Source organism: Pseudonaja textilis, chromosome 1 (genome assembly GCF_049901715.1).
Source record: "Pseudonaja textilis isolate UNSWEBS1 chromosome 1, rPseTex1.2, whole genome shotgun sequence".
NCBI lineage: Eukaryota > Metazoa > Chordata > Lepidosauria > Squamata > Elapidae > Pseudonaja > Pseudonaja textilis.
Window position 1 is genome coordinate 396,605 of NC_141990.1, and position 24,240 is coordinate 420,844.

Consider the following 24,240-nt stretch of genomic DNA (forward strand, 5'->3'; position numbering starts at 1 on the left):
GGCTCCCACCATCGCTGGGCTGGGCGGGGGGCGTTGAGGGGCCAGGCTCCCTGGACGTGGGGGAGGTCTTCCCCCTCTTTCTAAGGGGGGCCCTGTGCCCTGAGCCGCCAGGGCTGCACCGACCTGGATCTTGTCCTGCCGGCGCTGCTGCTCGGCCACCTTCCTGGCCAGCACCTGCTTCTTGGCCCGCAGCTCCCGGATGTCCAGCTCGTCACCGCTGCCCTCGGCCTCCTCCGCGTCGTCCAGCAGGGCCTCCACCTGGACGTCCTCCTCCTTCCAGCGGGCGGGGAGAAAACGGAGGGGGAGGGCGCCATGGCAACCAAGCACAACACCGGGGAACGGATCCCCGCCCAGCCTCCCCAACAGAGGGAGGGGCCCCAGCTGAGGGTTGTGTGGGGGGGTCGCATGGGGTGGGGACCCCCTGGCCTCGGGCCTCCAGACCGGACCCCAGGCCCCTTCCCGGAACCCCCTCCCTCCTCAAAGGCCAGCCGGGCCTTGCAGCGTGCAGCTGGCTGGCAGGGAGGCGGTGGGGGGAGACGGGGACGGCAGAGCCTTCCTCCCCTCCCCTCCCCCCTCCTCCTCCCCCCCCCCCTCTCACGCGGGCCTGCCGAAAACCTCGGGCTACAGGAACAAGCTGGGGCAGAAAAACAAGCGGCTCTGAGATTCCTTAATCACATCAGGATGTGAGGGAGGCGGGGGGGCGGGCGAGGGGGGAGGCGAGCCCCCAACCGCCCCCTCCCTCTTCCTGTGCTGGAGCTGGCCGGGCAGCCCTGCTCCAAGGCTCCCCCAAACTGATCCTGAGCCTGAACCCTAGCCCCCCTCCCCCCGCTGGGCCTGAGCTGCACATTATTAAACCTCTTCCCCCGCAGCCCCCAAACAAAACTCTATTTGCAGAGCGCATCTGGAACTCATCGCAGCTCCCCAGAGGAGCGTTTGGGTGGGACTGGCAGGAAAGGGCACCGGCCCTCACTCGGGGGACGCCACACGGAGCCCACTCCCTGCTCCAAAGAGTCCAGCCCCCCCGCCCCCCCGCTGTGCCCCCCTTCCTGCCCACTACCTGATCCTCCAGTTGTTTTCCCTGCTGGCTGCCGGCCGCTTCCTTTCCCAGGGCGTCTGGGCCGGGGGCCACGGACACGTATTTTCCACCCTTGAATGCCAGCAAGGGCTCCTCCTGGCCACAGAGGGCTTCCAGGAAATACTTGAGCACCGTCACACGCTTGCAGTCGGCCGCGATGACCTGCGGGGGGCGGGGGAGGGGGAGGGAGGGAGGGAGGGGGCAGCGGGGCAAGGAAGAGCGGAGGAGGAAGGAGAAGGAAGGAAGGAAGGAAGGAGAGGAGAGGAGAGGAGAGGAGGCAAGGGGGGAGAAAAAAGAAGAAGAAGAAGAAGGAGGAGGAGGAGGAGGAGGAGGAGGAGGAAGGAGGAGAAGAAGAAGAAAGGAGGAGGAAGGAGGAGGAAAAAGAAAAAGAAGAAAAAAAAGAAAAGGAGAAGGAGAAGGAGAAGGAGAAGGAGAAGAGGAGAATGGAAGGAAGGGGAGGAAGGAAAAAGAGGAGAGGAGAAGGCAGGACACAGAAGAGAGGGAAAGGAGAAACGGACACGAGGGAGAGAAATTGCCCCCAGTTAGAGCACCTCAAAACTGCTGTAGAGACACCCCCAACAGACCCCCTGAGCTTCTCCCCGGGGGACCGCTACACTCCTCCCTGGCCAGCCCAGAGGCCCCGGGATGCCCCCGGACAGGGAGCCCCCTGCCCCCCTTCAAGAGTGGAGCCCTGAGACTGGGAAAGAGCCCCCCTTTTCTGGATCATGTGGATCACCCCCACTTGTCAGGGAGAGTCGCGAAAGGGGGCCACGCGCCCGTCCTAAAGAGGAGCCAGGTGCCCAGAGGCCGAGGGTGGGGTGCTGTGGCCAGGGGGGGAGGCTGCCACGGTCCTCAGCCGGCAGGCCTAGGTCGCCCCTCCCGCCACCGCTGCTGAGATAGCGAATGGTCACTAAACAAATTGTCGTAAGTCATGTACTAGGCCCCCGACTGTTTTGAAACATCCACCCAGGAAGGGCCCAAGGGGACGCTGGGCTCCGGGATGCCAGCCCCATCCTGGAAGGCCCCCCACTCGCAAGGCCCACCAGGCGGCCCCCAGATGGCCCAGGCCCCTGCCACCCCCAACCCCCTGGTAGGCGAGGCAGCCGTGGGGCCTGTGAGTTGGGGGCACAAACACCCCTCCCCCCCACAGGGGCCGGACTGCCTCGCAAGGCTGGGCGCAGGGGAGCTATTTTTACGCGACACGTTTCCTGTTGCCGCTCGTGTGTGTGTGTGTGTGTGTGTGTGTGTGTGTGTGTGTGTGATGAAATCAGAGACCTGCAAGAGTCCAAAGAGCTTCTCCATGGGGAGGGGCGTTTGTGGGGGGTGGGAGGGCAGGACAGAGACCCCCTCCAGGGCAGGGCCCCCTAGGGAGGCGCTTGGACTCCCCCTCCGTCCATCCGCCAGGGGTTTGCCGCCCCAGCCCTGGCTCTTTGCCTTTTCCCCACCGGCCCACCCCCGTTTCCCGGCTGCCCCCTGAGACGGGCCGGGAGGGCCTCTGTCCCCGAGAGCCCGGCCTCCCGCCTCGGGGAGGGGCAGCTGGTCCCCTTGACACCCCAACCCTGCATGGGGGAGCCCCTGTCGGTGGGAGGGCCCAGGCTTCAGCCAGGGGACGTCCCTGGGCCCCTGCAGCCGCCGGCCCTTCTGAGGAGGGACGCCAGGGGTGCCCGGAGGATGCCAGGCCGAGCCCCGGCCCAGGAATGCCAGGGGCCCCACCGGAGGCTTGCAGGGCCCACCCCCTCCGGGCCGAGCAAGGGGGCTGAAGGCTCCCGGGGCCAGAGAGGAGCAGACCCCGAGGGCCGGAGGGGGCAGCCTCCTCCGCCTCCTGCCCTCAGGAGGCTCCAGCACCGAAGCCTGGCGGGCATTTCCTCATCTGGCCATGGCGGCACCTCCTTCCACACACACACACACACACACACACACACACACACACACACACACAGCCAGCCCAGTTAGTGTCGGCATCCTCCGGCTGGTCTCTTCCAGGAAGAAGAAGACGAGGAGGAGGAGGAGGAGGAAGGCAGCTCCGTGTGAGCCGGCCCTGGCAGCCCCCATTGCTGCCCCGCAGGCCCAGAGCCCGCCCTGCCCAAGGCACCGGGCCGGACTGGCTCTTGGCGCAGGGACCGGGGCGGCTGCGGCAGGGACCGGAGGCAGGCGCACTCTGTGCAGGCCCAGGGGCTGGGGGGAGGGGGAGGGGGAAGAAGCGGGGAGGGGCTCAGCCGGGGAGTTCAGGAAGGGGCTGAGGCTGCCGGGGCCGGCCCAGTTGGAAAGAGCCCCCGGCCCCCACCCCGGGCGTCCCAGCCCCCCAATCTACGGTCTTGATCAGGATTAGCTCAGCCTTTCCGAGCGAGCGGAGGAGCAGGAGGGGGCGGGGGCTGGGGGGGGGAAGGGGCTGCAGCTGGCCAGATGCAGGGGGAGGGCTGGGGGGGGGATTGGATTCCGCTGCCCGTGGCCAGCAGGCAGGAGCCCTTCCAGGCGAGGCTTCTCCTCCTCCTGCCGGCTGCGGGTTCAGTGCCAGCGGGGGGGGGGGAGGTTTCTCCAGCCGCCCCCCCCTTTCCCGGGAGAGGCCGAGTTTCCCTGCTTTGCGCCAACTCTGCTCCAATGCCTGCCATGGCGGCCAGGAGCTCAGGGCAGCGGTTGGGGCAAAGGGCTGAGCTGCAGTCCGAAAGGGAAGGGACCCTGGAGGTCCTCTAGTCTGCCCCCCCGGCTGAAGCAGTAGACCCTGTCCCCTCCCAGGCCGGGGGCTGCCCACAGTCCCTCCTTAAAAGCTCCCCCTCCCGGCCATCGCCTGGTGCCCGGAGCCCCACCAGGCCCAGAAGCCCCTGGCCCGGCCTGGCCCCTCTTCTACCACGCAGGAAGGCCCAAAGCCCCCCCGGCCAGGCTCGGTCTCCCCTCCTCCTTCTCCGTGTCTTGGGGGCCCCCCAGCCTCTCCATCCCCAGGGAGACCCCAGGACAAAACACCAACAGGGCCCCCAACCGGCCGGGAAGGCCTCAGCGCTGCCCAGGCAGCCCCCAAAGGATCGCAGTCGTCCCGCCTCGGAGGGCTGCCCCAGAGAAGCGGGGAGGGGTCCACGGTTCCCCAAAGCCCCCGGGGACTCACCCAGGGGGGAGGGGCAACCTGGAATGAATTTCCAGTGGAACAGAAGTTGCCCCCAGAGGCTGCGGGGGCCCCATCGCTGGAGGTCGGTCTGGAAGGGGGTGGGGCCTGTTGCCTGAGCAGGGGGCTGGACTAGAGGACCTCCAGGGCACCTTCCAGCACCATTCGCACTGGTGGATGGACAGATGGGGGTGACTCTCCGCCCCTGCCCTGGGCAAAGGGCCCTCAAGGGGTTGGGGGCCGGTTGGGGGGGGGCGGCTTGCAGAGGAGGGCAGCCCCTGGGGCCTCACGGACACCAGTGACTCCAGTCCTCGACCTGCAACTGAGCCCAAAATTTACGCTGCTAAGTGAGACGGTTGCTGAGTGAGCTTTGCCCCATTTTACGACCTGCCTTTGCCAGTGTTGTTAAGTAAATTGCTGCGGTGGTGTTAGTCGCACAGCAGTTGAGAGAGCAGAAGGTCGCTAACAGGGACCACGTGACCTCAGGACACTGAAACCGTCATAAACTTGAAGCGGTTGCCAGGCATCCGGAGCTTGTTCACGTGGGGATGCTGCGACGGTCGACGGAAAGTGTGAAAAGCGGCCCTGTCCTCCGTGCCCTTGCGACTTGGAATGGCCACCGAATGAATGGTCGTAAGTGGAGGACAGCCTGGACTGCCCTGATAACCGCCCGAAATCAACACAAGGGCAGCAAAGAAGCTCGGGGGATGGGGGGCAGCCCAGGGGTCCCCGGGAAACTGGATTCACTTAACAACCCTTCTACCAATTTAGTGACTGCGCCGATTCACTTAACGAACGTGGCAAGAGTCGTCGTCAAATGGGGCAAAACTCACCTAGCAAGTTTCTCACTGAGCACCGTCAATGCTGGGCTCAGTTGTGGCCGTAAGTGGAGGACTCCCTGCACTGCCAGCCATCAGGGCTCTTGGCCCCCTCCGGGCCCTCCTCCCTCCTGCCAGAGCTTGAGCAGGGGCTGGACTAGAGGACCTCCCGGGCCCCCTTCCAAGGCCAGGGTCCCCTCCCCCCTGCTCCTTCCCTGGTGGGTCTGTGCCCAACTCTCAGCCCCAGAGACGGACAGGCAGCTTAGGGGCCGGGGGGGCTGGCCGAGTCTTTGCCATCCCTGGAGGGGAGGACTCTGCAGCCCCCGAGGGGTCAGGGATCAACCCCTCCACCCCTTGCCCCCCGTGCCCTCCCGCCGGAGACCCCTTCCGGAGAGGGAAGAGCCCCTCATTCTGCTGACTTTTTGGGGGTGGGGGGAACCTCTGGCCCTGCCCCCTCCACCCCCAGGTGCAACACGGAGCCACATATTTTTAATTTGGGGTAATTATCTCACGGCCGCCGCAGCCGCCGCCTCTCGGGATGGGGAGGCAATTAAGGGGAGATAAATTTCACTCCGCCCGGCAAGGCTGTCAAGCGGAGGAGGGGGGAGCGCTGGGGTCCCCCGCTTGAAGGGGGGGGGCTCTGGGTCACGCCTGGTTTACTTGAACCGAGGCCAGCCCCTCCGGCGGCCCCCCCGCCCCCTCCCTCCCCTGCCAGGGGGGCACCCCCGCCAGCCGTGACACCTGGACGCCCTCCAGAGCCTCCCCAGACGCTGCAGAGGGAGGACGGGGGGGACGCAAGGGGAGCGGGCCGGGTGGGGATGGGGAGATGGGGGGGACAGGAGCTCCTCAGGACCCCAAGGCTGGACGGGCATCAGTGGCCGGGGCTTCCCGGGGCGACCTGCGGCTGCCTCCCCCCAGCCCAGGGGCCCAAGAAGCGGCCTGGGACCCTCCTCTGCCCCCAGGGGCTCTGCTCAGAGAGGGAGGGGGAGGGGCCCCCCCTGCAGCTTCCGTCAGGCGCTCCTCCCCCCACCTTCCTCCTCCTCCTCCTCCTGCTGCGCTCCTTGCTCAGGTTGGGCCAACCTTGACCGCAAGGGAGGGGGCCAAGGAGGGCCGGGCAGCAAAGGGGCAGGGGAGCCAAGGCCGCACCAGCTCCCCCTCCCCTCCGGTCACTTCACAGCAGGCCAAAGCCCAGCCAGGGGTCCAAGGAGGGGGGACGAGCCCACCGGGGTCTTGGCACACTTGGCCGGGCCGAGGAATCAAAACGCAGCCGGGAACGGACAAGAGGATTCGGGGGGGGGGCAGGGGGGGTCCTGGGTGCCCTCTGGGCTGAGCCGTTTCCTTCCCCAACTAGGTGGCCTCATGAGGGCCCGAAGGGAGGGGGCCTGGCAAAGAGGAGGAGGAGGAGGAGGCGCATGGCGTCCGCGATGGCCGCTGAGCCTGGCGGCCTCCTTGCAGGCGCCTCCTGACCCAGGCTAGCTAAGTCCCTGAGTTCCAGGGTGATGTGAGCACTGGTGACGTTACCTAGCTGGGTCATGAGACGTCTCCAAGAAAACCGCGAGGCTCAGAGAGCGCCGAGGGCCCTGCAATCTTTTCCCTCCCTCAAACCTCATCCCCTCCCTTCGAGCCCTGACGACGTTACCTAGCTGGGTAATAAAACATCTGCCAGAAAAGCCCCCAGCCCTTCATTGCCTGGTTTTGGGGGGCAGTTTCCACTGGGTGGCTGGGTGAACTGAACCGGCATGGCGCCCCTGCCACCCCCCCCACTTCTGACGTTTGGCGGAGACGGGCACTGCACCGATTGCCCAAAGAGGGCCCAAAGGGTGTGTGTGTGTGTGTGTGTGCGTGTGTGTGTCTCACGAGGGTTGGGGGGACGGGGGGACCCTGACATTCAAAGGGGCCAGAGAGAAAACAGGCGGAGGGACCCCGTCCGGAGTGGGGTGGGGGTGGGGGTCTTTCTGCCTGAGGTCGTCCATCCTGGGGGCCTGCGGGGACCTGGGTCTCCTTAGAGGAGGGTTTTCCCCACTGGCCTCCAGGGGACGAGGGGAGGCCCCCAGGGCCGGATTAAGGGGGCCGTGGGGGGGTGGGACGGGGGTCTCTCTGCAGGAGCTGGGCTGCCTTCCCCCCCACGCCAAGACCCCCTGCCTGCCTGCCTGCCTGCCTCTTCCACAAAGGCCTCTTTGGGCCGACCGAAAGGAGCATCCGAGCCCCCCCCCTCCCCCCCGGACAGGCCCTCGAGCCAGCAGGGAGAAGTGGGGGGGGGTCTCAGTCCTGGGGCTCCTCCCCTCGCAGCCTCCCTCCAAAGGAGGGCGAGGACCCTCGGACCTGGGAGTCAGGCACCTGGGCCCTCCCTGGAGCCCCGCCCTCTCTGGCGAGCTCCCCCCCCCCGCGTTCTGGTGCAGGTGCTGGCCCGGCCGGCTGTGGTGCCCCCTGGCAGGAAGGCTCCCCGTCACCCGTCGTCATCCCACCTGTGCGGGAGAGACCCGGCTCCCCGTCCCCGCCAGGAGCGGCCCGCTTGCTGAGGGCGGCTTCCTTCCCCGTCTACCTGCGCAGCTGCTTCCTTCCTGGAGGCTTCAGGGGCCCCCTCCGCCCCCCGTCCCCAGTGGCGGCTTCTCCCCCCACCCACCCCCGGCTCCTCGCAACAAGACGGAACAGACGTCGCTTCACACCTGGATCCCAAATTACAGCACGCTGGAGCCCAGCCAAGACAAGCTGGCAGCGCCCCAGCCCCAACGGACATCCATTACACGGGGGGGCGGGGGGACGCGACAGGGGCTTTGCTCTTCTTCACAGAGCCCCCTCTCCCGACCCTCCAACGGCCCCAGACCAGACTTCCGGGGGCACACCTGGGATGGATTGCTTCGCTGCGCCTGCTCTCTGCTCCGGCCCCCTCCCTTTGGAGCCCCCGTGGTGCTGACCCAGCGGGAATTGCACAGGGGCCCCGGCCTTGCCAGCCCAGGGCCCGAGTTCGGGAGGGGGCCGGGCCCAGGCTCCTCGCTTGGGAAAGGGGCGCTCTCTCTCTCTCCATCCCTGCCCCCCCCTTTCCAATTCCAGGACCCCCGGCTGCACGGAAGGGACCCCGCCAGCCGCTGCACAGCGAGCCCCCTGGGAGGCACGGTGGGGGAGGCCAAGGGGTTTGGGGGGGCAGGTGGGGGGCAGCCCAGAGGATCCCCACACCGGCCTCCTCCTTGCAGCCCCCCCTCCGGGAGGGGTGGAGGGGCGGGGGCTGCTGGGAGCGAGGGGAGGGCGGCCAAGGCAGGCTGCGCTCTCTAAACAAGGCAGGAAATGACCGGAGGCGCGGCATGCCAGCGGGCCCCCGCCCCCCCACACGCAGCGGCAGCAGCGGCAGAAGGAAGCCGGGGGGGCGGGGGGCTATCATGACACAGAGCTGGATGTCAGCGGCTAAAAGGTCGACGTTTTCCCTCAACAGCCTCCTCCTCCTCCTCCTCGCTATGACTTCATCGTCTTCCGCACACACACAAAAACGCTTCCCAAGAAGAGGAGCCCCAGGGGGGGCTGGGGGGGGGCCGGGCTGCCCCGGGCCTGACCTTGTCCGAGGCCTTCTCCACGTAGCAGGGCTCCTGGGGGGCGACCAGGAGCGGGACGAAGCCCGAGAGCAGCCGGTCCTCCTCCAGGCCCAGCGGGGCCAGGTCCTCCTCGTCCGGGTCCTTGTAGAGCGGCACCTCCGACTGGTTCACCGTGGTCAGGATGTTGCAGAAGTCGGCCAGCGTCGCCCAGACGTCCACCCAGGCCCTGGGGGAGGGGGAGGGGGAGGGGGAGAGGGGCTCAGCTGCGGCCGGGCTGGGAGCAGGACCCCGCCCCAGCCCGCTCTCGGCCCCCACAAACTCCAGGCAGGGTAAGTCTCTAGTCCTCATCACCCCAGAGAGAAAGAGGGAAAGAGAGAGAGAGAACCAGCGTTCTTCCGTCCGTTGGGGTCTGCTCCGAGGCCGAATTGGGGGCAGAGAAGGAAAAGAGGGCCTGGGAGGCCGACTGACCGTCCGGCAGACGGATGGCCGGGCTGAAAGGCTCTGACTTGGACAGAGAGGCTTCCAGCCCAGCGAAGGCCTCGGACTCAGGACGGCCGGACAGCAGCTGGACAATGGGGGGCAGCCCTGCAAAGGAAGGGGTGGCCCCGAGGGAGGGAGGGAGGGAGGGAGGGGAGGGAGGACCCTCCGGTGCACAAGAAAGCGGCCCAAAGACCAGCATGGGTGGGGGTTGCCAGGGCACCCGCCCCTTCTCTGCCCCCTCCAGCCCTGCAACGGCCACTTTGCGGGACCCTCTGTCAAAGCCCTGGGCACAGGGAGGGCGGCTCCCCCACTTTTTCTGATGGGGAGGGGATTGAGGGGGACTGAGGCAACCTCGGGGGGCTGGGTGGAGAAAGACCCTGCGGATATTTCCAGGGTGGGGGTTGGGGGTCCCTTGCCCAAGGTTGCTGAATGTGGGGCTGCCCCAGTGCCGGGACGGGGGAGGGGCGGGGGCTGGGAAAGGCCCTGGGGGGACACTTGAGGGCCCCGAATCCTCCAGCAGCCCCGTGAAAGGGGAGGGGCTGAAGCGGGGGGCAGGCAAAGGAGGCTGACTTTGGGCTAACCTTCTCTGGGACAGGCTTCCAGCCAGAGCCCCCCTCCCCTCCCCAAGGCTGCTCCGGGAGGAGAATCTGCACTCATTCCTTGGATGGAGTAAACCTCTGTGTGTGTGTGTGTGCGTGTGTTGGGGGAGCATCGGGCTGAGACGAAACATCTTGCATCCTTCACCAGGGCCCGGGGAGGGGAGGGAGGGGAGGGGCCGGTCGGTGGCCATAAATCAAAGCCTAGCACTCCATCTGCACACCCAAGCGGGGGGAGGGGCGCTGGGACCCCTGCCCAAACTGCTGGCTGGCCAGGCCAAGCGGGGGGGGGGCGACTGTGGGGAGGAAGGCAGAGGAAGAGGAGGAGGAGGAAGGGGGCGACACGTGGCTGAAAACCGCCAGGGTGAAACCGAGAGTGAACTTCCGACCCCCCTTCTCTTTTGGGGGCGGCGGCCGATGGGGCCAGCCGGGCACCAGAGCCTGCAGGCGGCCCCCTCCCGGCACCCACCTGGCCTTGCCAAGCACAGGCCAGGCTCCTGCCGGAGACCCCCTCGGGTGATGGTCTAGGGACCCCCCCCCCCCGCTTTCCCCTCGCTCTTCCTCAGCCAGGGAGCAGCAGCGGGGGTGGGGGGATTGGGGGTGGGGGCATAAAGGTCTCCTGCCCTGAGGCTGCCCCTCCTGAGAGGGTGGGGAGGGGGAGGGGCGGGCTCCTGCCAAGCATGCCCAGCCTGCTGGCGCCCCGAGGGTGGCGGGACCACGCCCTGCCGTGGACAGACCAGGCCTGGCAAAGGAGCCGCCCCCCCTCCCCGCTCTCCCCTTGACCTCCCGGGCAAGCCGTGGGCACCGGCTGGCAAGGCCTCGCTGCCCCCTGGCCCTGGCACAGAGAAGCCCCGGTTCTTGGCCGCGGGTGGATGGACCGGGCAGGACCGGGCCCTCGGGCAGCTCCCCTTCCCTGCTCTGTGCCAGCCCACGCAGCCCGGAGGGTGCCCAGGGGGCGGGGGGAGGGGGAGCGGCTGCCTTTGGGGGCTCCCCTGGGAGGGAGGGGCCTGCTTCCCTTGAGCCCCCCCACACCTGGCGTCCAGGAGTGCCACCGCCTGCCTGCCTGCAGGGGACGGGGGGAGCGGAAGGCGGCCATCTCCGGGCCGGGCCCAATGAGGGAGCCTTCCAGGGCGGGGGGCAGCGGGGCTCTGCAGCGGCTATGTTTCCCATTATGTAACCCGGGTCCCGGGCAGCCCGCCAGGCTCCCAATGAAAAAGAGACGCTGGCTTGGCACGGCCTCCCCTTTCCTATCCTCACGGAGGGTCAGCCGAGTGTCATGCAGCTGCCGAGAGCTCCGGGGATTCGGGCTGGGCTGGGCTCCAGCGCGCGAGGAGGAGACCCGGGTTCAAGTACCAGCTGAAAGCAATAAACCAACGGCTGCAGCTGGGCCGCCTCCGAGCCCTGCTGGCTCCCTGGGAACCCACTGCCAGCGGGGGGAGGAGGAGAATTGGGGGTAGTTCCTGCCCCTCGCCCGAGAGCCCCCCGGCCCTCCCCTTGGGCCTTCTCCGACAGGGGGATTGTCAGCCCAGGAAGAGGAGCCGGGAGGAGGTCCTGCGTCCTGCCACTCTAAAGATGGGGGGCGGGGGGAGGAACCCACCCACCCATCCGAGAGGGCACTGCAAGGGAGGCTGGGGGAGGGGGCGCTGTGAGGGAGCCCCCTGACCTGGGAGGGAGGTGGCCGTCCTGGGCCCCCCGCGCAGAGGAGCAGGAAGGCCTGTGGGCACCGCCACACCTGCCCCCCGTCCTCTGCCCGCTCTCAGGGGGGCAGCAGCCCCTCCCCTCCCTGCCAGCCAGCCAGCCAACAGAAAACAGACCTGCCTGCCCCCTCCCCAAGGGGGAGGGCACTTCCTGTCTGAGGGCTCCATTTCCTCCGCGGCCGAAAGGAGAAGGGAGGAAAAAGAGGCAGAGGCAGAAGGAAGCAGGGAGGGAAAGCGGGAGGGGGCCGGAGGGGGCAGACAGACCCCCCTTCCTCGCTGGAGCCCCCGTGGGGAGGGGCCCTTCTGCCCCAGAGCCTCGCAAGGCAAGCCAGCCCAGCCCCCCCTCCTCCTCCCCCACCCGGGGAAGGGCTGGGGGTGCCGTGCCTCGAATCCCCTCGCTGGTCCAGCTGATCCCCCCACTGGACGCTCTGGCCTCGCGCCCCCTCCACCCACAGGGCATGCACGGGTGGGGGTGGGGGTGGGGTGTGGCCTGCGTGTGAGGCCCCCGACGGACGTACGGCGGGGGCAGCTCCAGGGCGCTGGGCGGCGGGTTCCAGGCCTCCGGGTGTCCCAGCATCCAATCCGACCAGACTTTGATGCTGGGCAGCAGCTCCTTCAGGTCCGGCGGGAAGGCGGAGACCTTGATGTCGTCGTCCTCGGGGTCCCCCTGGCCTTGAGCCACTGCCGGGAAGGAGGGGGCAGGTCAGAGGGGGCCCAGGAAGCTCCGCCCCCAACAAGCCCCCCGAGGTTCCCCTTTCCCCTCCTCTCCCCCACCTGGGAAATGGGCCCCTCAACCTGCCTGGGTGAGAAGAGACGGGGGCGGGGGGACAGGCGGGGCTTCTTTTGGGGGTGCCATGCAGGCAGTCCCGGACTTACGACCAGCCTTGGACCCAGATTTCTGTGGCTGAGCGAGACCGTGGTGGAGGAGGGAGCTGTGCCCCCCTTTTTACGACCTGCCAGCCGCCAAGCGCCCTCCGGGCTGAGAGGAGGCTCAACGCAGGGACCCCGCAGCCTTGGGAGGGGTGGGAAGCGGCCCCTTTCAGGCTAGAGGTCACTTCCAATGGGCGCTAAAGGAACCGTTGTAAGCCAGGGACTACCTGGGTCCTTTGTGTTTTACAGGTTTTATGGGATGTTCTGCCCAGGTTCATGCCGGTTGGGGCAGCCCAAGACATACAACGCGCATACAAGCAAGCAAGCCAACTGGACTCCCTTCACATTGGGGTGCGTGTGCGTGTGCGTGTGTGTGTGTGAACTCTGCAATCTGGAGCCCTGAGCAGGCCGGGCACCTGACTGAGCAGTGAGCCCCGTGTGGGGTGCGGTGCGGAGGCTGCCGAGGGTCCTGGGCTCCCCCCACCCAGGGGTGCAGGGCTGGAGAGACGCACCAAGCAAGCCCTCCCCTCAAACCCTCCACCCTCCCGCCGGCCTTGCAGGAGCCAGGCCCAGAAAGAGGGGGGGGTCCCTGGGCACGCTGGGGCAGCCACCCGTCCGGGCTGGGGATCATGGGCGGGGGGGCCGCTTCCTCCCAGGCTCTTTCTAGGCCCGCCGGAGGCGCAATGCAAACGCTTTCGACCTGCACCGAATGGAGCCGGCAGCCCAGCCCAGGGCGGCTCCCATGGCGGACCCAAGCGAGCCGCAGCCCACCAACCCTGGCCTGGAGGGGCCGTGGTAACCTTGGAGACGGGGCTGGTTTTGGGACAACCAGGAGCCCTCGGGCAGCTCTGCAGGGCAGGTGTGTGTGTGGGGGAGGGGACGAGGCTCAGGCTGGGCCAAAGGGCAAAATGGACCTGGGCAGCCGGGCCTGCCATGCCGGGGACCCCATGTGGACATCCAGCAGGGCAAGTCAGAGGAAGGCGGCCAAGTCTGCCTGGGGCTGAGGGGCTGCCCTACTGTGCCCAAGTGGAGGCCCGGCCCTCAACCCCGGCCCCCCTCAAGTGTGGGGGGGCTCTGTCCTGGGGAGGGGAGCCCCTCGCAAGGGGAGCCGGAAGGAGCCTGGGCCTGCCTGCTGGGGTGGGCTCCCCCCCATGGCTGCCCCGCGCATCCCCCTGCTTGGGACCAGGGCTGGCCGGGCATCCCACCCTCACCCCCCCCGGAAGAAAAGGGCCAGGTCCGCAGCCTGAGGGTGGAAGGAGCCCCAAGTCTCCCCCCGCCTTACCTAGGGAGACGTCCTGCAGGAGGCGGGTGCAGCGCTTGACCAGGGTGGCAAACATGGCGAGGCCCAGGGCGCAGGCCTGCTCCTGGATGACCGAGCGGCAGTCCTCCGACAGGCACTCTAGGCAGGAGACAAGCGGGAAGCTGGGCAGAGGGGCAGGGAGGGAGGGGGCTGCCAGCCCTCAGCTGCCCAGGAGGAGCCCCCCCCCCGCGAGGCCCTGCGCCCTGTGCCCCCTGGGGCGCTGAGGGGGCTGGCAGCTGCCACTGGGACAGAGGTTCCACCGCGAGGAAGACACCATCCCCCACCCCAACCCCGCCGGCCTGGCAGCCTCCCCCGCTTCACACCAGGGGCAACTCCCAGGGGGAGCCCCGTGTGGGGCAGGCTGCGGCAGTCGCGGCACGAGGCCCTCTAGGCACGGGCAAAGGGGCAGGAACAGCGGGGGTTCAGGGGCCACCCCAGGACGTCACTCCGAAGGGGACCGGGGGCTGGAGGCCAAAGTGAGGGAAGCGCGAGGGCCAGGGGGGCGCAAGAGCAGCCTTCCCACATCTGAGGGGCTGCCCCAGAGAAGGAAAAGAGGGGGGCACCTCTCCCCAAAAGGCAGGGACCAGGAGCAACGGGTGGAAGCTCATCGGGAGAGAGAAGCAACCTGGAACGAAGGAGGGACGAAAGGTGGGGGGCTCCATCGCTGGAGGCTTCGAAGAAGAGACCGGGCCGCCCTTGGGGGTTGGACTAGAGGACCTCCAAGGTCCCTGCCAACTCTCATTTCTGTTACGTGGGCCTGTCCCGGTAGGAAGAGGGAGCCCCTTCCTCAAGAAGCTGGACCGCCTCCCCTGGCCCACTTCCTGACCCCTTCTCCCCCCTCAAGGAGCCGCCCCGGACCCCGGGCCCAGCTCCAAGGAAGGAAACATTGACAAGGCAGGAGGCTTATCAAGCACCTGTTAATCGTATGCAGGTCACCAAGGTGACCGTTTGACCCCCCCCTGCCAGCCCAGCCTCGGCCACCTCAGGGGCTATTGGGGGGGAGGGGCTCCTTCTCAGCCCTTAAGGGGCCCTTATCCCCCATTGGAATTGAATGACCGGAAGGAGGCCTCCCCCTGCCCCCCCCCCCGTTTGGCAGCCTTGGGTCTTGAGGGGAGGGGCCACGCTCCCAGGGGGCTCGGCGGCAATCCGCCCCAACTTCTCCCAGGGACCTTGGGGGACACGGCAGGGGCCCAAGATTGGCCCGGTTGGCAAGAGGCCCGGCTCTCCTCCCCGCCTCTTCCTCCGCTGACCCCCTGCCCTCTGGGGGCCCCTCCTGCCCCGGGAAGACCAGGAGCCGCTTTCAGGGCCCGCAGGGTGGCCAGAGGATGACCCGGAAGGGGAAGGGGGGGCCTGGGACGGGCAAGGGCTTGTTGCGGGGCCAGAGCAGCTGGAGGGGAGGGGGGGGCTTCCTTCCGGCCCCCAGCACCAGGAGCGGCCCTTTCCAAGCCAGGGCCTGGGACTTCCGGCCGGGCCCAGCGTCCAGGCCGGGTGCCAGCCTCAGCTCTGCCAAGCTACCTGGGCCGCCCTGCGCCTCCGCGAGGCTCCTCGTTTCCCAGAGAACAAAATAGTTGTGGAAAACATAAACCAACTGTCGTCAAAGTTGTCGGGTCTCAGGAAACGGATCGGCTGGGAGAAGGAGGCCGCCATGTGGCCGGATGTTATGCGTTTCTAATTAGCGCTATACATCTTTCAGCGGAGCAGCCGCCAGCGACCGCTTGCTGGGAAAGGCAGCCCGGCCGGCCTTGTTATTGTAACTGTCAAGGAGCCCCGGAGCCCAGCAGCTCCGGGAAGAGGCGGGGAGGGAGGGAGGGAGGGGCGCTCTTGCCCCCCCCCCAGCAGGGGGCACCCCGGGTGCCAGCCTTCAGGCCACCGGGAGCGAAGACGATGCCCCCGCCATGGACCCGTTTGGTACGGTCCGAGCCCTCAGGGCCAGCCCGAGGGGTCCCTGGGGAGTCCACTGGCCCCGCACCCCTGGACCTGCCAGGTGAGGCTGGGGAGGAGCCTGGCTGACCGATCAGGCTCCCCTAACGGTCGCCTCTCAGGTGCCCCAGGCCCCTCGGCTGGCCTTTGCCTTCTGCAGGGAGGGGGGGCCGATGAACCAACGCCGGAGGAGGGGGAGGAGGGATCCCAGCCGGCCGGCAGCCTCTTCTGCAGGCTCAGCCCCGGTGGATGCTGCCCGGCCTCCGGTCGTCAGCCCAGAGGGAGCCCAGGCGGGATCTGAGGCCCAAGCCCTCAGAAGGGAGCTGGAAGGGACCCCCAGAGGTCTTCTGGCTGTACCCCCTGCCCCAAGCAGGAGACCCCGTACCATGTCAGACCGCTTTCTCCTTAGAAGCCTCCAGTGTTGGGGCGCTGCTTCCTGGCGCTTTGGACCCCCAGCCCCTCAAACACTGGGAGGCCGCTGCCATGCCCCCCCCCCATTTCTCTAGACTGGCCACACCCAGATCCTGCAGCCGTTCATCTTCCAACGTTCAACCATCTTAGTTGCTCTCCTCTGCACCTTTTCCAGCAACAGAGGGGAGGTGGGGGGTGGGACCGTGGGAAGAGCAAGGACTTGGGCCGGGTGTGACCCCTTTGCCCCCCCAGGCCCATGGCCGCCCCCAGGGCCTAAGGCAACCCGCCTTCAGCTGGGCTCCCCGCAAACGGGGGCATTGCCCGGAGGCTGGCAGGGGCCCAATGGCAGGGGCTGGCCTGAGCGTGGCCCCCAGAAGCCCCCTGACCTCCCCACCCCCTCCCCAGCCGGTCCTCATTCTGGCAGGGCCTCCCCTCAACCCCCCGCCATGGGAAGAGCAAGGACTTGGGCCGGGCGGAGGCTGCCAAACCCGGGGAGGGGGCAAGGAGGACCAGGGGGCTCCCCATGGAAGCCATCAGGCACTCAACACTTCATCTGTTTCTCCCAGCCCCCCTTCCCCCACCCCCGGAGCACAACCCCCAGGGCAGGGCCTGGATTCTGCTCTGGCGTCACCAGGAAGCAGCTGCAGAGTTTGAGGAGCCCCCCCCCCACCTCCCGGGAAAGGCCGAGGTCCTGCGCAGGAGCGAGGGCCCAGGCGGAGCGGCTGCCCCCTTGGAGGGCCTGGCCAGCCTCCGGGCCCTCCTCCGCTGCCCAACGCTCCCTCCCCCGTGGCTTCCTCTTCCGCAGGCTGCCAGGCGCCAGCATCCCTCCGACCTGCCCGCGCACACGTACGCGCTGGCCCCGGGTGTGGAGGGCACGCTCTGCCCTGGCCACGGACGTGGCGCAGGCTTTTCCCGGAAGTATCTGGGGAAGGAGGCTCCCATTTTTAGAACATGTTATTCCCAGGCATTTCCTGAAAAGGCTGCAGGAGGCATGCGGAGGAGGAGCCAGCTCCCCCTGCGGCGGGCAGAAGGCCGGGACCGGGGGCCGGGGGGGACGGACGGACGGACGGGGAGAGCAGCGAGGACCCCGGATGATGCCAAGGCCGCCCTGGGCCACCTGAGGGGGGGCCTTTCCAAGGGCAGCAGCCGGCTGACCGAATCACAGCCGCCTTGGAGGGCCAGAGCCAGGTCCTGGGGTCTCTTTGCTTTGTTTTTTTTTTTTTTGGGGGCTTACCCAGCGGTCCTTGACTTACATCACTTCACTTAGTGGCCAAAGTTAGAAGGGCCCTGAAAAAGGGGGACTTATGGCCGTTTTTCACACATACGGCTCCCGTGGTCACCCGATGGTCCCCTGGTCCACATTCAGGCCCCCGGCAACCTGGCTCGCCTTTGTGACGGTCGCCGTGTCCTGGGATCACGTGGGTCACCTTTTTGCAACCATCCGACCAGCAAAGTCAGCGGGGGAGCCGGGTTCACTTAATGACCATGAGTCGAATTTAACAACGGCAGGAATTCGCACCCAACAACCATCACCAGAAAGGCTGCAGAATGAGGGGAAACCTCATTTAAGGAATGCCTCGCTTAGCAACAGAAGTTTGGGGCTCAATTGTGGTCGTAGGTCAAGGACTGACCGTAGGGGTCAATAATAAAGGGCCACTCCAGTCCTGGAGAGAAAACCACAAACACCCAGGGAAGCGGCCCAAAGACCAAAGCCCTCAAAGGAGCACCGGGGGGGCTGGGGGGGGTCTGCAGGGAGGGAGGGGAGGGGGGTGCAACCTGTGGGGGCCATTGGCAGCCCCCCCCAAAGCTCTCGGAGACCCCCGTCTGCAAATGAGCCCCAAGTCAGCTGGTTCTGGCCTTTGGGGTGCAGCTGGGAAGCCTCCCACCCTCCGGGCAAGGAAGCCCCTTCCTTAAAATGCCAAGGCCCAACTGGGCCACAACCCTGGAGGCCTTTCGGACCGGGGGAGGCCGGGTGGGAGATCCCCGGGCTGCCCCTTTCCTGCCTTTCCGACGCTCCCACCGGAGAGTGACTGGTGGCTTCCTTGCAGGCGTCTCATGACCCAACCAGGGGACATTATCCCAGTGGTGGTCAGGGGCACCCAGGACCCCCTTTCTACGCGCCCCCGCCGCCCTGTACTGCGTGTTTAGTATCTGGTGGTTTTCACCTGGCGAGTCCACCTGGGGGCCGAGCCAGGGCCTGCCCCCCGCCCTCTTTGTGCCCCCTCCCCGCCCAGCCCTGAGGTCGGGGCCTCTCGACACTTCAGAGGAACCACAAGAGCAGCTCTCTGGCAGCCACGGTGGCCTTCGCACGCTGGCGGAGAGTCATTCCGAGGGGCTGTTTTGAATATCGGTCTGAGAAGGTATTTCGCTTTTGGTTTCAATCTTCGCAGGCTCCCCGGGCTCACCAAAAGGGAGACGGGAGGCCCTTGACAGCTAATCCGATCCACGCAGCCGTGAGGGCTCTTGGGCACCGGCCGCAGACAGGAAGGTGCCAGGGCCTCCGGGTTGTCTTTGGGGGTCTTTTATGCCCACGTGCAGCAGGAGACGGGCCTGCTCTGCCTCCCACAGACGAGGGGCGCCTGTGCCAGCCGCTGCTCCCCCCCTGGCTACGGGGAGGGGGTTGGTCCTTGGGGGACAGGGTGAGGGTCCTGGGGGCAGGAGAGGAGGAGAGCTAAGGCCTGGCACCACACCGTTCCTGGCCGGCCGAACTCAAGTGAGGCTATGAGCGGGGGTCTTTGGGAGAGAAAGTCCCAGCCTTCAGAGCGGGGGTCGCTTTCAGCCTGGTGGACTTCAACTCCCAGAATCCCCCAGCCAGCTTTGCTGAGTTGAAGTCCTGCAGGCTGAAAGTGGCCAAGGATGTCTGTCAAGAATTTGGGATGGCCACCAGTGGAGCAAAGGAGGCGTTCTTGGGGGCTGCCAGGTGCAGCTCAGGGGTCCCAAGGAGGCCATCGAGGGGGCCCCCATCCTCCTCTGAGGAGCCAGGGGAGCATTCCGCTCTGCACACGGGCAGGAGCCGGGGGATCTGGGAAGGGCCGCGGCTGCCGGTGACCTCCGGGAGGCCGTTCCGGGCTGGGTTTCGGTTTCGGCCCTGACCAGCCCCGCTGAGCCTTCTCTCCCCGTCTCCCCCTGAGCAGCCGGGCCCGGCCGGCCGAGTCAAATATTTCCCCCTCCACCGAACGCCAGCCTGCCTGCCTGTGTTTGGAAACTCTCAAAGCCCATGTTGTACGGTTTACTGCGCTGGAAAAGGTGCCAGCAGAGCTTCAAAGGAGGGGAAGTGTACAACTGGTTCCTTTCAAGGGCTTTTTCCAATGGGATCCACCGAGGGAAAAAGGCTGGAACTAACTAAAACATGATTAAAAACTGCTCCGAAGGAAGAGGGGGACGGAAAAGATAGACGAGGAGAAGAGAGAGGAGGCCGAGGTGGGGCTGGCCGAAAGGAGGAGCGGAGCAGCAGCGGATCCCCTCCCTCCCCCCTCGGCCGGCCACATGTGGGGCCAAGGGCAGCGGACGGGCACAAAGCGGCCCAGCCTTGCTTTCGCCCCCAGGTCTCAGCTCAATGGCCGGCAGCTCAGCAGGCCAGGCCTCCCCCCAAACCGCCCCTCGGGGTCAAGGGCCGGCCGGAGCCACGCCGGGGGCCTCCATCCGGCCCCTTTGCGGGAAAATAAAACGCTGCCTCGGCCACATGCCCGAATGTTCTCCCAAGAGCCCCCAAGGGGTCCTGGCCCTGACCGCTGGTGGCCCTCAAGAGCCTCTTAGGAAAAGGGCACCCTGGCGCGGATCCCTTCACAGCCCCTTTTCCTTTCGGACCCCTGGAGCTGCTCCTGGGCCCTTCCGGGGCTTCCTCCCCCCCACAGAAAACGCTCCCTGGGCATTTCCGTGGTGCCCAGCCGAAGAAGCTGCAGAAAAGCAGCCATGCCGAAGGGAGGAAGAGGGGGTCACGGGCCGTGGCTCTCCCGCTGCGTGGCAGCCCGCGGCCAGCGGGACTCTAGTTGGCTGAGCCTAAGACATCTTGGGGAGCTCGGGGGCACCCCCAGGCCTGGCCCTGGCCCTCCTGCGGGGCCGCTGCCTGGGAAAACGGGGGCCCCTCCCCCTGGGCCATGGGCTGTGGGACGGGGCTGGGGTGGGGGGGCCACGGATGGGAGTTTGCGGTGCTGCTCCGTGCCTTGCGGAGGGCTTGGCTGTGGGCTGCAACACACATGTGGAAGGATGAGGGGAAAAATAAACAGGCAGACAAAAGAATGAGGCGGCCCTGCCAACTCCAAGCGAGCAGCCCTCCGTTCAGAGGCTTATCACGCTGAGAAAGCGCAGAGGGCTTGGGAGGCAGAGCTTCCTTCCTTTCGGCCCCGGCCAGCCCCCAGCGCCCCCAAGGACGGGCACAGGGCTGGGCGGGCGCCCCCTCCCTCCCAGGCAGCCGCTTGGCTTTCGGCAGACCCCAGAACGGGGGTCCCCAACCGCCCTAGGATGCCTGTGTGTTTCCCCTGCTGCCTTTGGGGAGAAGCTGGGCTTTCGTTTAAAAAACAAAACGGGGGCAGGGAAACACGTGGACCCCCTTCTGAAGCTGGGGAGCCCCCTTCCGGCTGCCCCCAAAAGGGAGCCAAGAAACCCCAAGTGGGCCCCTGCCTGGTCCCCCCAAAGGCAGCCAAGGGGGTCTGGGGGAGAGAGAGGCCCCCACCTGCGCCCTCCTCCGCTCTCGGGCCCCTGGGCACCCCTCCCAGCCAGAGTTCAGGTCCAGGGACAAAGAGGCAGACCCCCCTCAGCTTAGGGGTGCCTGGCGGACGATGCTGGGAAAAGCGGGGGGGCAAGAGCACCTCTGGTTCATGACCAGGATAACTTCCATTTGCGGGCTAACCGTCTCCGGCTGCCACCAGAAGGAGAAAAGCGAAGGGGAGCCGCGGAAGAAAGTGAGGCCCAGGGCTGGCAGGAAGGCCGGCAACCACACCAACACGCGCACGCACACACACACACACACACACACACCCACCCACCCGCCCGCCCGCTGTTTCGCTCCTGCCCAGCCAGGCCCTCCAGGCGCAGGCTGGCTGGCTGGCTGGCTGGCAGGCCGGGCTCTTTTCTCTCTCACACCCCGTCCGCCCTTCTGAAGACCCGGGGAGGGGAGGGGGAGGGGGAGGGGTAGGCAGATGGGGAGGGGGCCGGCGGGAGAGAACGAGGGAGAAGCAACACAACAAAACTCCTGGCTGATAAAAGGAAACGGGGGAGACACGAACAATTGAACACTACCTAAAAGCTCAAGAGAGGTTTATTTTATTAGTTCTTAATAAATATCTTGCAGATTTCCTGCAGGAAACACACCAGATCACATGCAGAATACTTTCATACTGATGTCAACGGGACCAGCATATGAAATCTATTAGGGGCGAAGCCACAGCAGGGCGATCGGTTGTGCAGAAAAAGCTGCGCGGCACCAAGGCGAGCGGGGAGGGGGCGGGAGGGAGGGGGGAGGGGGATCTCACGGCCCTTCCAAATTCTTCGAGAGGTAAAAAAGTCAGCCAAGACACAGGGAGAGAGAGAGAGAGAGAGAGAGAGAGAGAGAGAGAGAAAATATCCCACATCCTGCTTTGGGCTGCCAGCAATCTGAAGTGCCCAGAGATTAATTCTTTGTCTGGCCTGGAAATGTGACTTTAAAGAGGGGTGGGTGGGGGGGACCGGAGGGGGTCTCGGGGAAGGTTGGGGCTGGCATGGTGCCACTAACTCTTCCACCCCCAGCCATGTTTCAATGTAGACAGCAGTAAACCCCAGCAGACAGCAGCTCCGCGCACTGCCAGCGACTCACAGCAGAGCCGGCAGCAGCTGCGATACGTCTTGCTCAGCCAATGCAGATGGGCCTGAGTGCGCGGCGGAGGCTTCCGCTCTCTGCACGGGGGGAGGGAAGGCAGGGGGAGGCTGGCCTGCACGCTCGAGGGCCCCCAGGACACTCCCTGCCCGGAGGCACCTTTGCAGCTCCGGACAGGAGGAAGAGGGGAATTAGCATCCCGGAGATTGAGGGCTGTGATGGCTCTGGGGGGGCCACGGCCGCCCCCTCCCCCCCCTTGGGGTCTGGGCTTGGGACCCCCAAGTCCCCCCTCTGCCCCTGGTGGGCCGAGCCAGGCTGCAAGCCACGGCAGAAGGCCTTCCCCAGCCCCACACTGGCAGGGGACGCTGGGTTTGGGCCCCCGGGGCTCAGCAGGGTCTGCTCTGGGCAGCCAGGGGGCCCCTTGGGGTGGGGGTGTGTGTGTGTGTGGCCTCCCTGGGGCCGTGGGCGTGGCAGAGGGATTTGTGGGGCCTTTCCTCTCATCTTTATGGGGTCGACGGGAGGGTTGACCCTAACCCTGCTCAGCTCTTGAGATGCCCGGCGGCTGAACTCCTTGTCCCCTGGCAGAGTCCAGCTTTCCTCCAAAGCCACAGGCTGGTGAGACGGATGGCAGCCGAGACCCCGGAGGCCCCCCGAGGCCACCCCCACCAGCCCTGCGCACCCATCCAGAAGGGGCTCCGGGTGCCCTTTGGCAAAGGGCCCTGTGGCCACCAGCAAAGCCAAGGCCCTCCGGCCCCCTCCTCTCCATTGCAGCCCCCCAAACGCTGGCTCTCAGGCCTGGGGGGGGGGGCGCCTTCCCTGACCTTCTCCTGTGCCCCCGAGCTTCCCTCTTCTACGCCCGTCTCTGCCAAGGCAAGACTGCCGTGGGTGGCACCCCTCCAGAGCAGCGGATGCCACCCACAACCGCAACCGCGTTTAGGCTTACGTACCACCACCCCTCGACCCTCAAGGGCACTCTGAGCTGCCAGCATGATTTGCAGGTTGCCCGCAACAGTCCTCCCTTTACCGACCTCGGAAGGACGGAAGGCCGAGTCAACCTTGAGCCGGTCAGGACGGAACGCCTGGCAGTGGGCAGAGTCTGCCTGCTGGTGCCAAGAGGAGGTGGCCCCTAGGTCCTCCTTCTACCTTGGGCTGCTCAACAGCAATGCTTCTGCCACACAGAAAGGGCATCTCCTTACGTCACGTCGCCCGCCCATTGTTGCTTGCTGAACAAGCCCCGATGGCTAAGTCAGGGTCTGCGTTAGCTTAGTGTACCGACCCAGATCCCGAGCAGGCCTCTTGCGCCCCACTTCCTGAAAGGCTGGCTGCTGGACGGGGCTCTGGCCATCCTGCCAGGAGGCCCAGAGGGGTGAGGAGGGGAGGGGAAGGCCCTGGGGCACTCCCTTGCCAAGTCCCTCCCCCACCTCCATCAGCTGGGACTCAACGCTGCCCGGGGAGCCCCGGAACCACAAAGCGGCTCAGCTCCGAAGGCGATTTGGTTTTAACAGATAATCAGAGTTGGAAAAGACCTTATAGGTCATCTAGTCCAACCCCCCGCCCAAACGGGAGACCCTACACCATTTCTGACCAATGGCCGTCCAGTCTCTTCTTGGAAGTCTCAAGGGATGAAGCTCCCACAACCTCCGAGGGCAACTTCTCTTCCATGGGTGGATTGTTCTGTCAGAAAGTTTCTCCTTATTTCAAGGTTGAATCTCTCCTTGTTCAGTTTCCATCCATTATTCCTTCTCTGGCCTTCTGGTGCTTTGGAAAACAGCTTGACCCCCTTCCTCCTCCTCTTTGTGGCAGCCCCTCAAATATTGGAAGATGCTCTCCTGTCTCCCCTGGTCCTTCTCTTCCCTGGACTAGCCAGGCCCGGTTCCTGCAACCGTCCATCGTATGTTTCAGCCTCCAGTCCCCTCATCCTCCGGGTTGCTCTTCTCTGCACTTTTTCTAGAGTCTCCACATCTTTTTTTATAGTGTGGTGACCAAACCTGGATGCTGGACTCTAGGTGTGGCCTTACTAAGGCTTTGTAGAGTGGTATCAGTACATCCCTTGATCTTGATTGCATCCCTCTGTTAATGCAATTTAGGATTGCATTGGCTTTTTTGGCTGCTGATGCACACAGTTGGCTCCTATTTAAGACTCCAAGATCCCTCTCACCGTTCCTGCTATTGAGCCTGGTTTCACCCCATCTATATGTGTCCTTTGGGTTTTTCTTGTAGGACTTTACTTTTCTCTACATCAAATTTCATTTTGTTACATCTTGAGCCCGTCTTCTTGGATGTTGGCTATTCCTGCCAGCTTAGTATCATCTGCAAATTTGGTAAGTTCCCCTTCTATTCCCTCATCTAAGTCATTAATGAAGATATTGAAGAGTCCTGGGCCTAAGAGGGAACCTTGTGGCACCCCACTGCTTCCTTCCCTCCAGGTAGACATAGACCCATTAAGGACTACTCGTTGAGTACGGTTTGTCAGCCAGTTGCAAATCCATCTAGTGGTGGTGCTAACCATTCCACTTCTTTCTAGCTTACTAAAAAGTGGGTTGTGGTCTACTTTGTCAAATGCCTTGCTGAATCAAAATATATTATGTCCACAGTATTTTGCTGGTCTACTAATTTAGTCGCTGTGTTGAAGAATGAAATCAGATTGGTTTGGCACGATCTGTT

The 24,240-nt window shown here is 65.8% G+C and overlaps 1 protein-coding gene across 1 annotated transcript in view; it reads right to left on the reverse strand.

Moving 5' to 3' along the window:
- Positions 1–24,240, reverse strand: part of SMG6 (SMG6 nonsense mediated mRNA decay factor) — a 52,737-nt gene that overhangs the window by 6,926 nt on the left and 21,571 nt on the right. Inside the window, 5 exon segments of the mRNA XM_087923820.1 lie at positions 124–273; positions 1,058–1,237; positions 8,533–8,737; positions 11,803–11,965; positions 13,437–13,553. Coding sequence (XP_087779946.1) covers positions 124–273; positions 1,058–1,237; positions 8,533–8,737; positions 11,803–11,965; positions 13,437–13,553 — 815 coding nt within the window.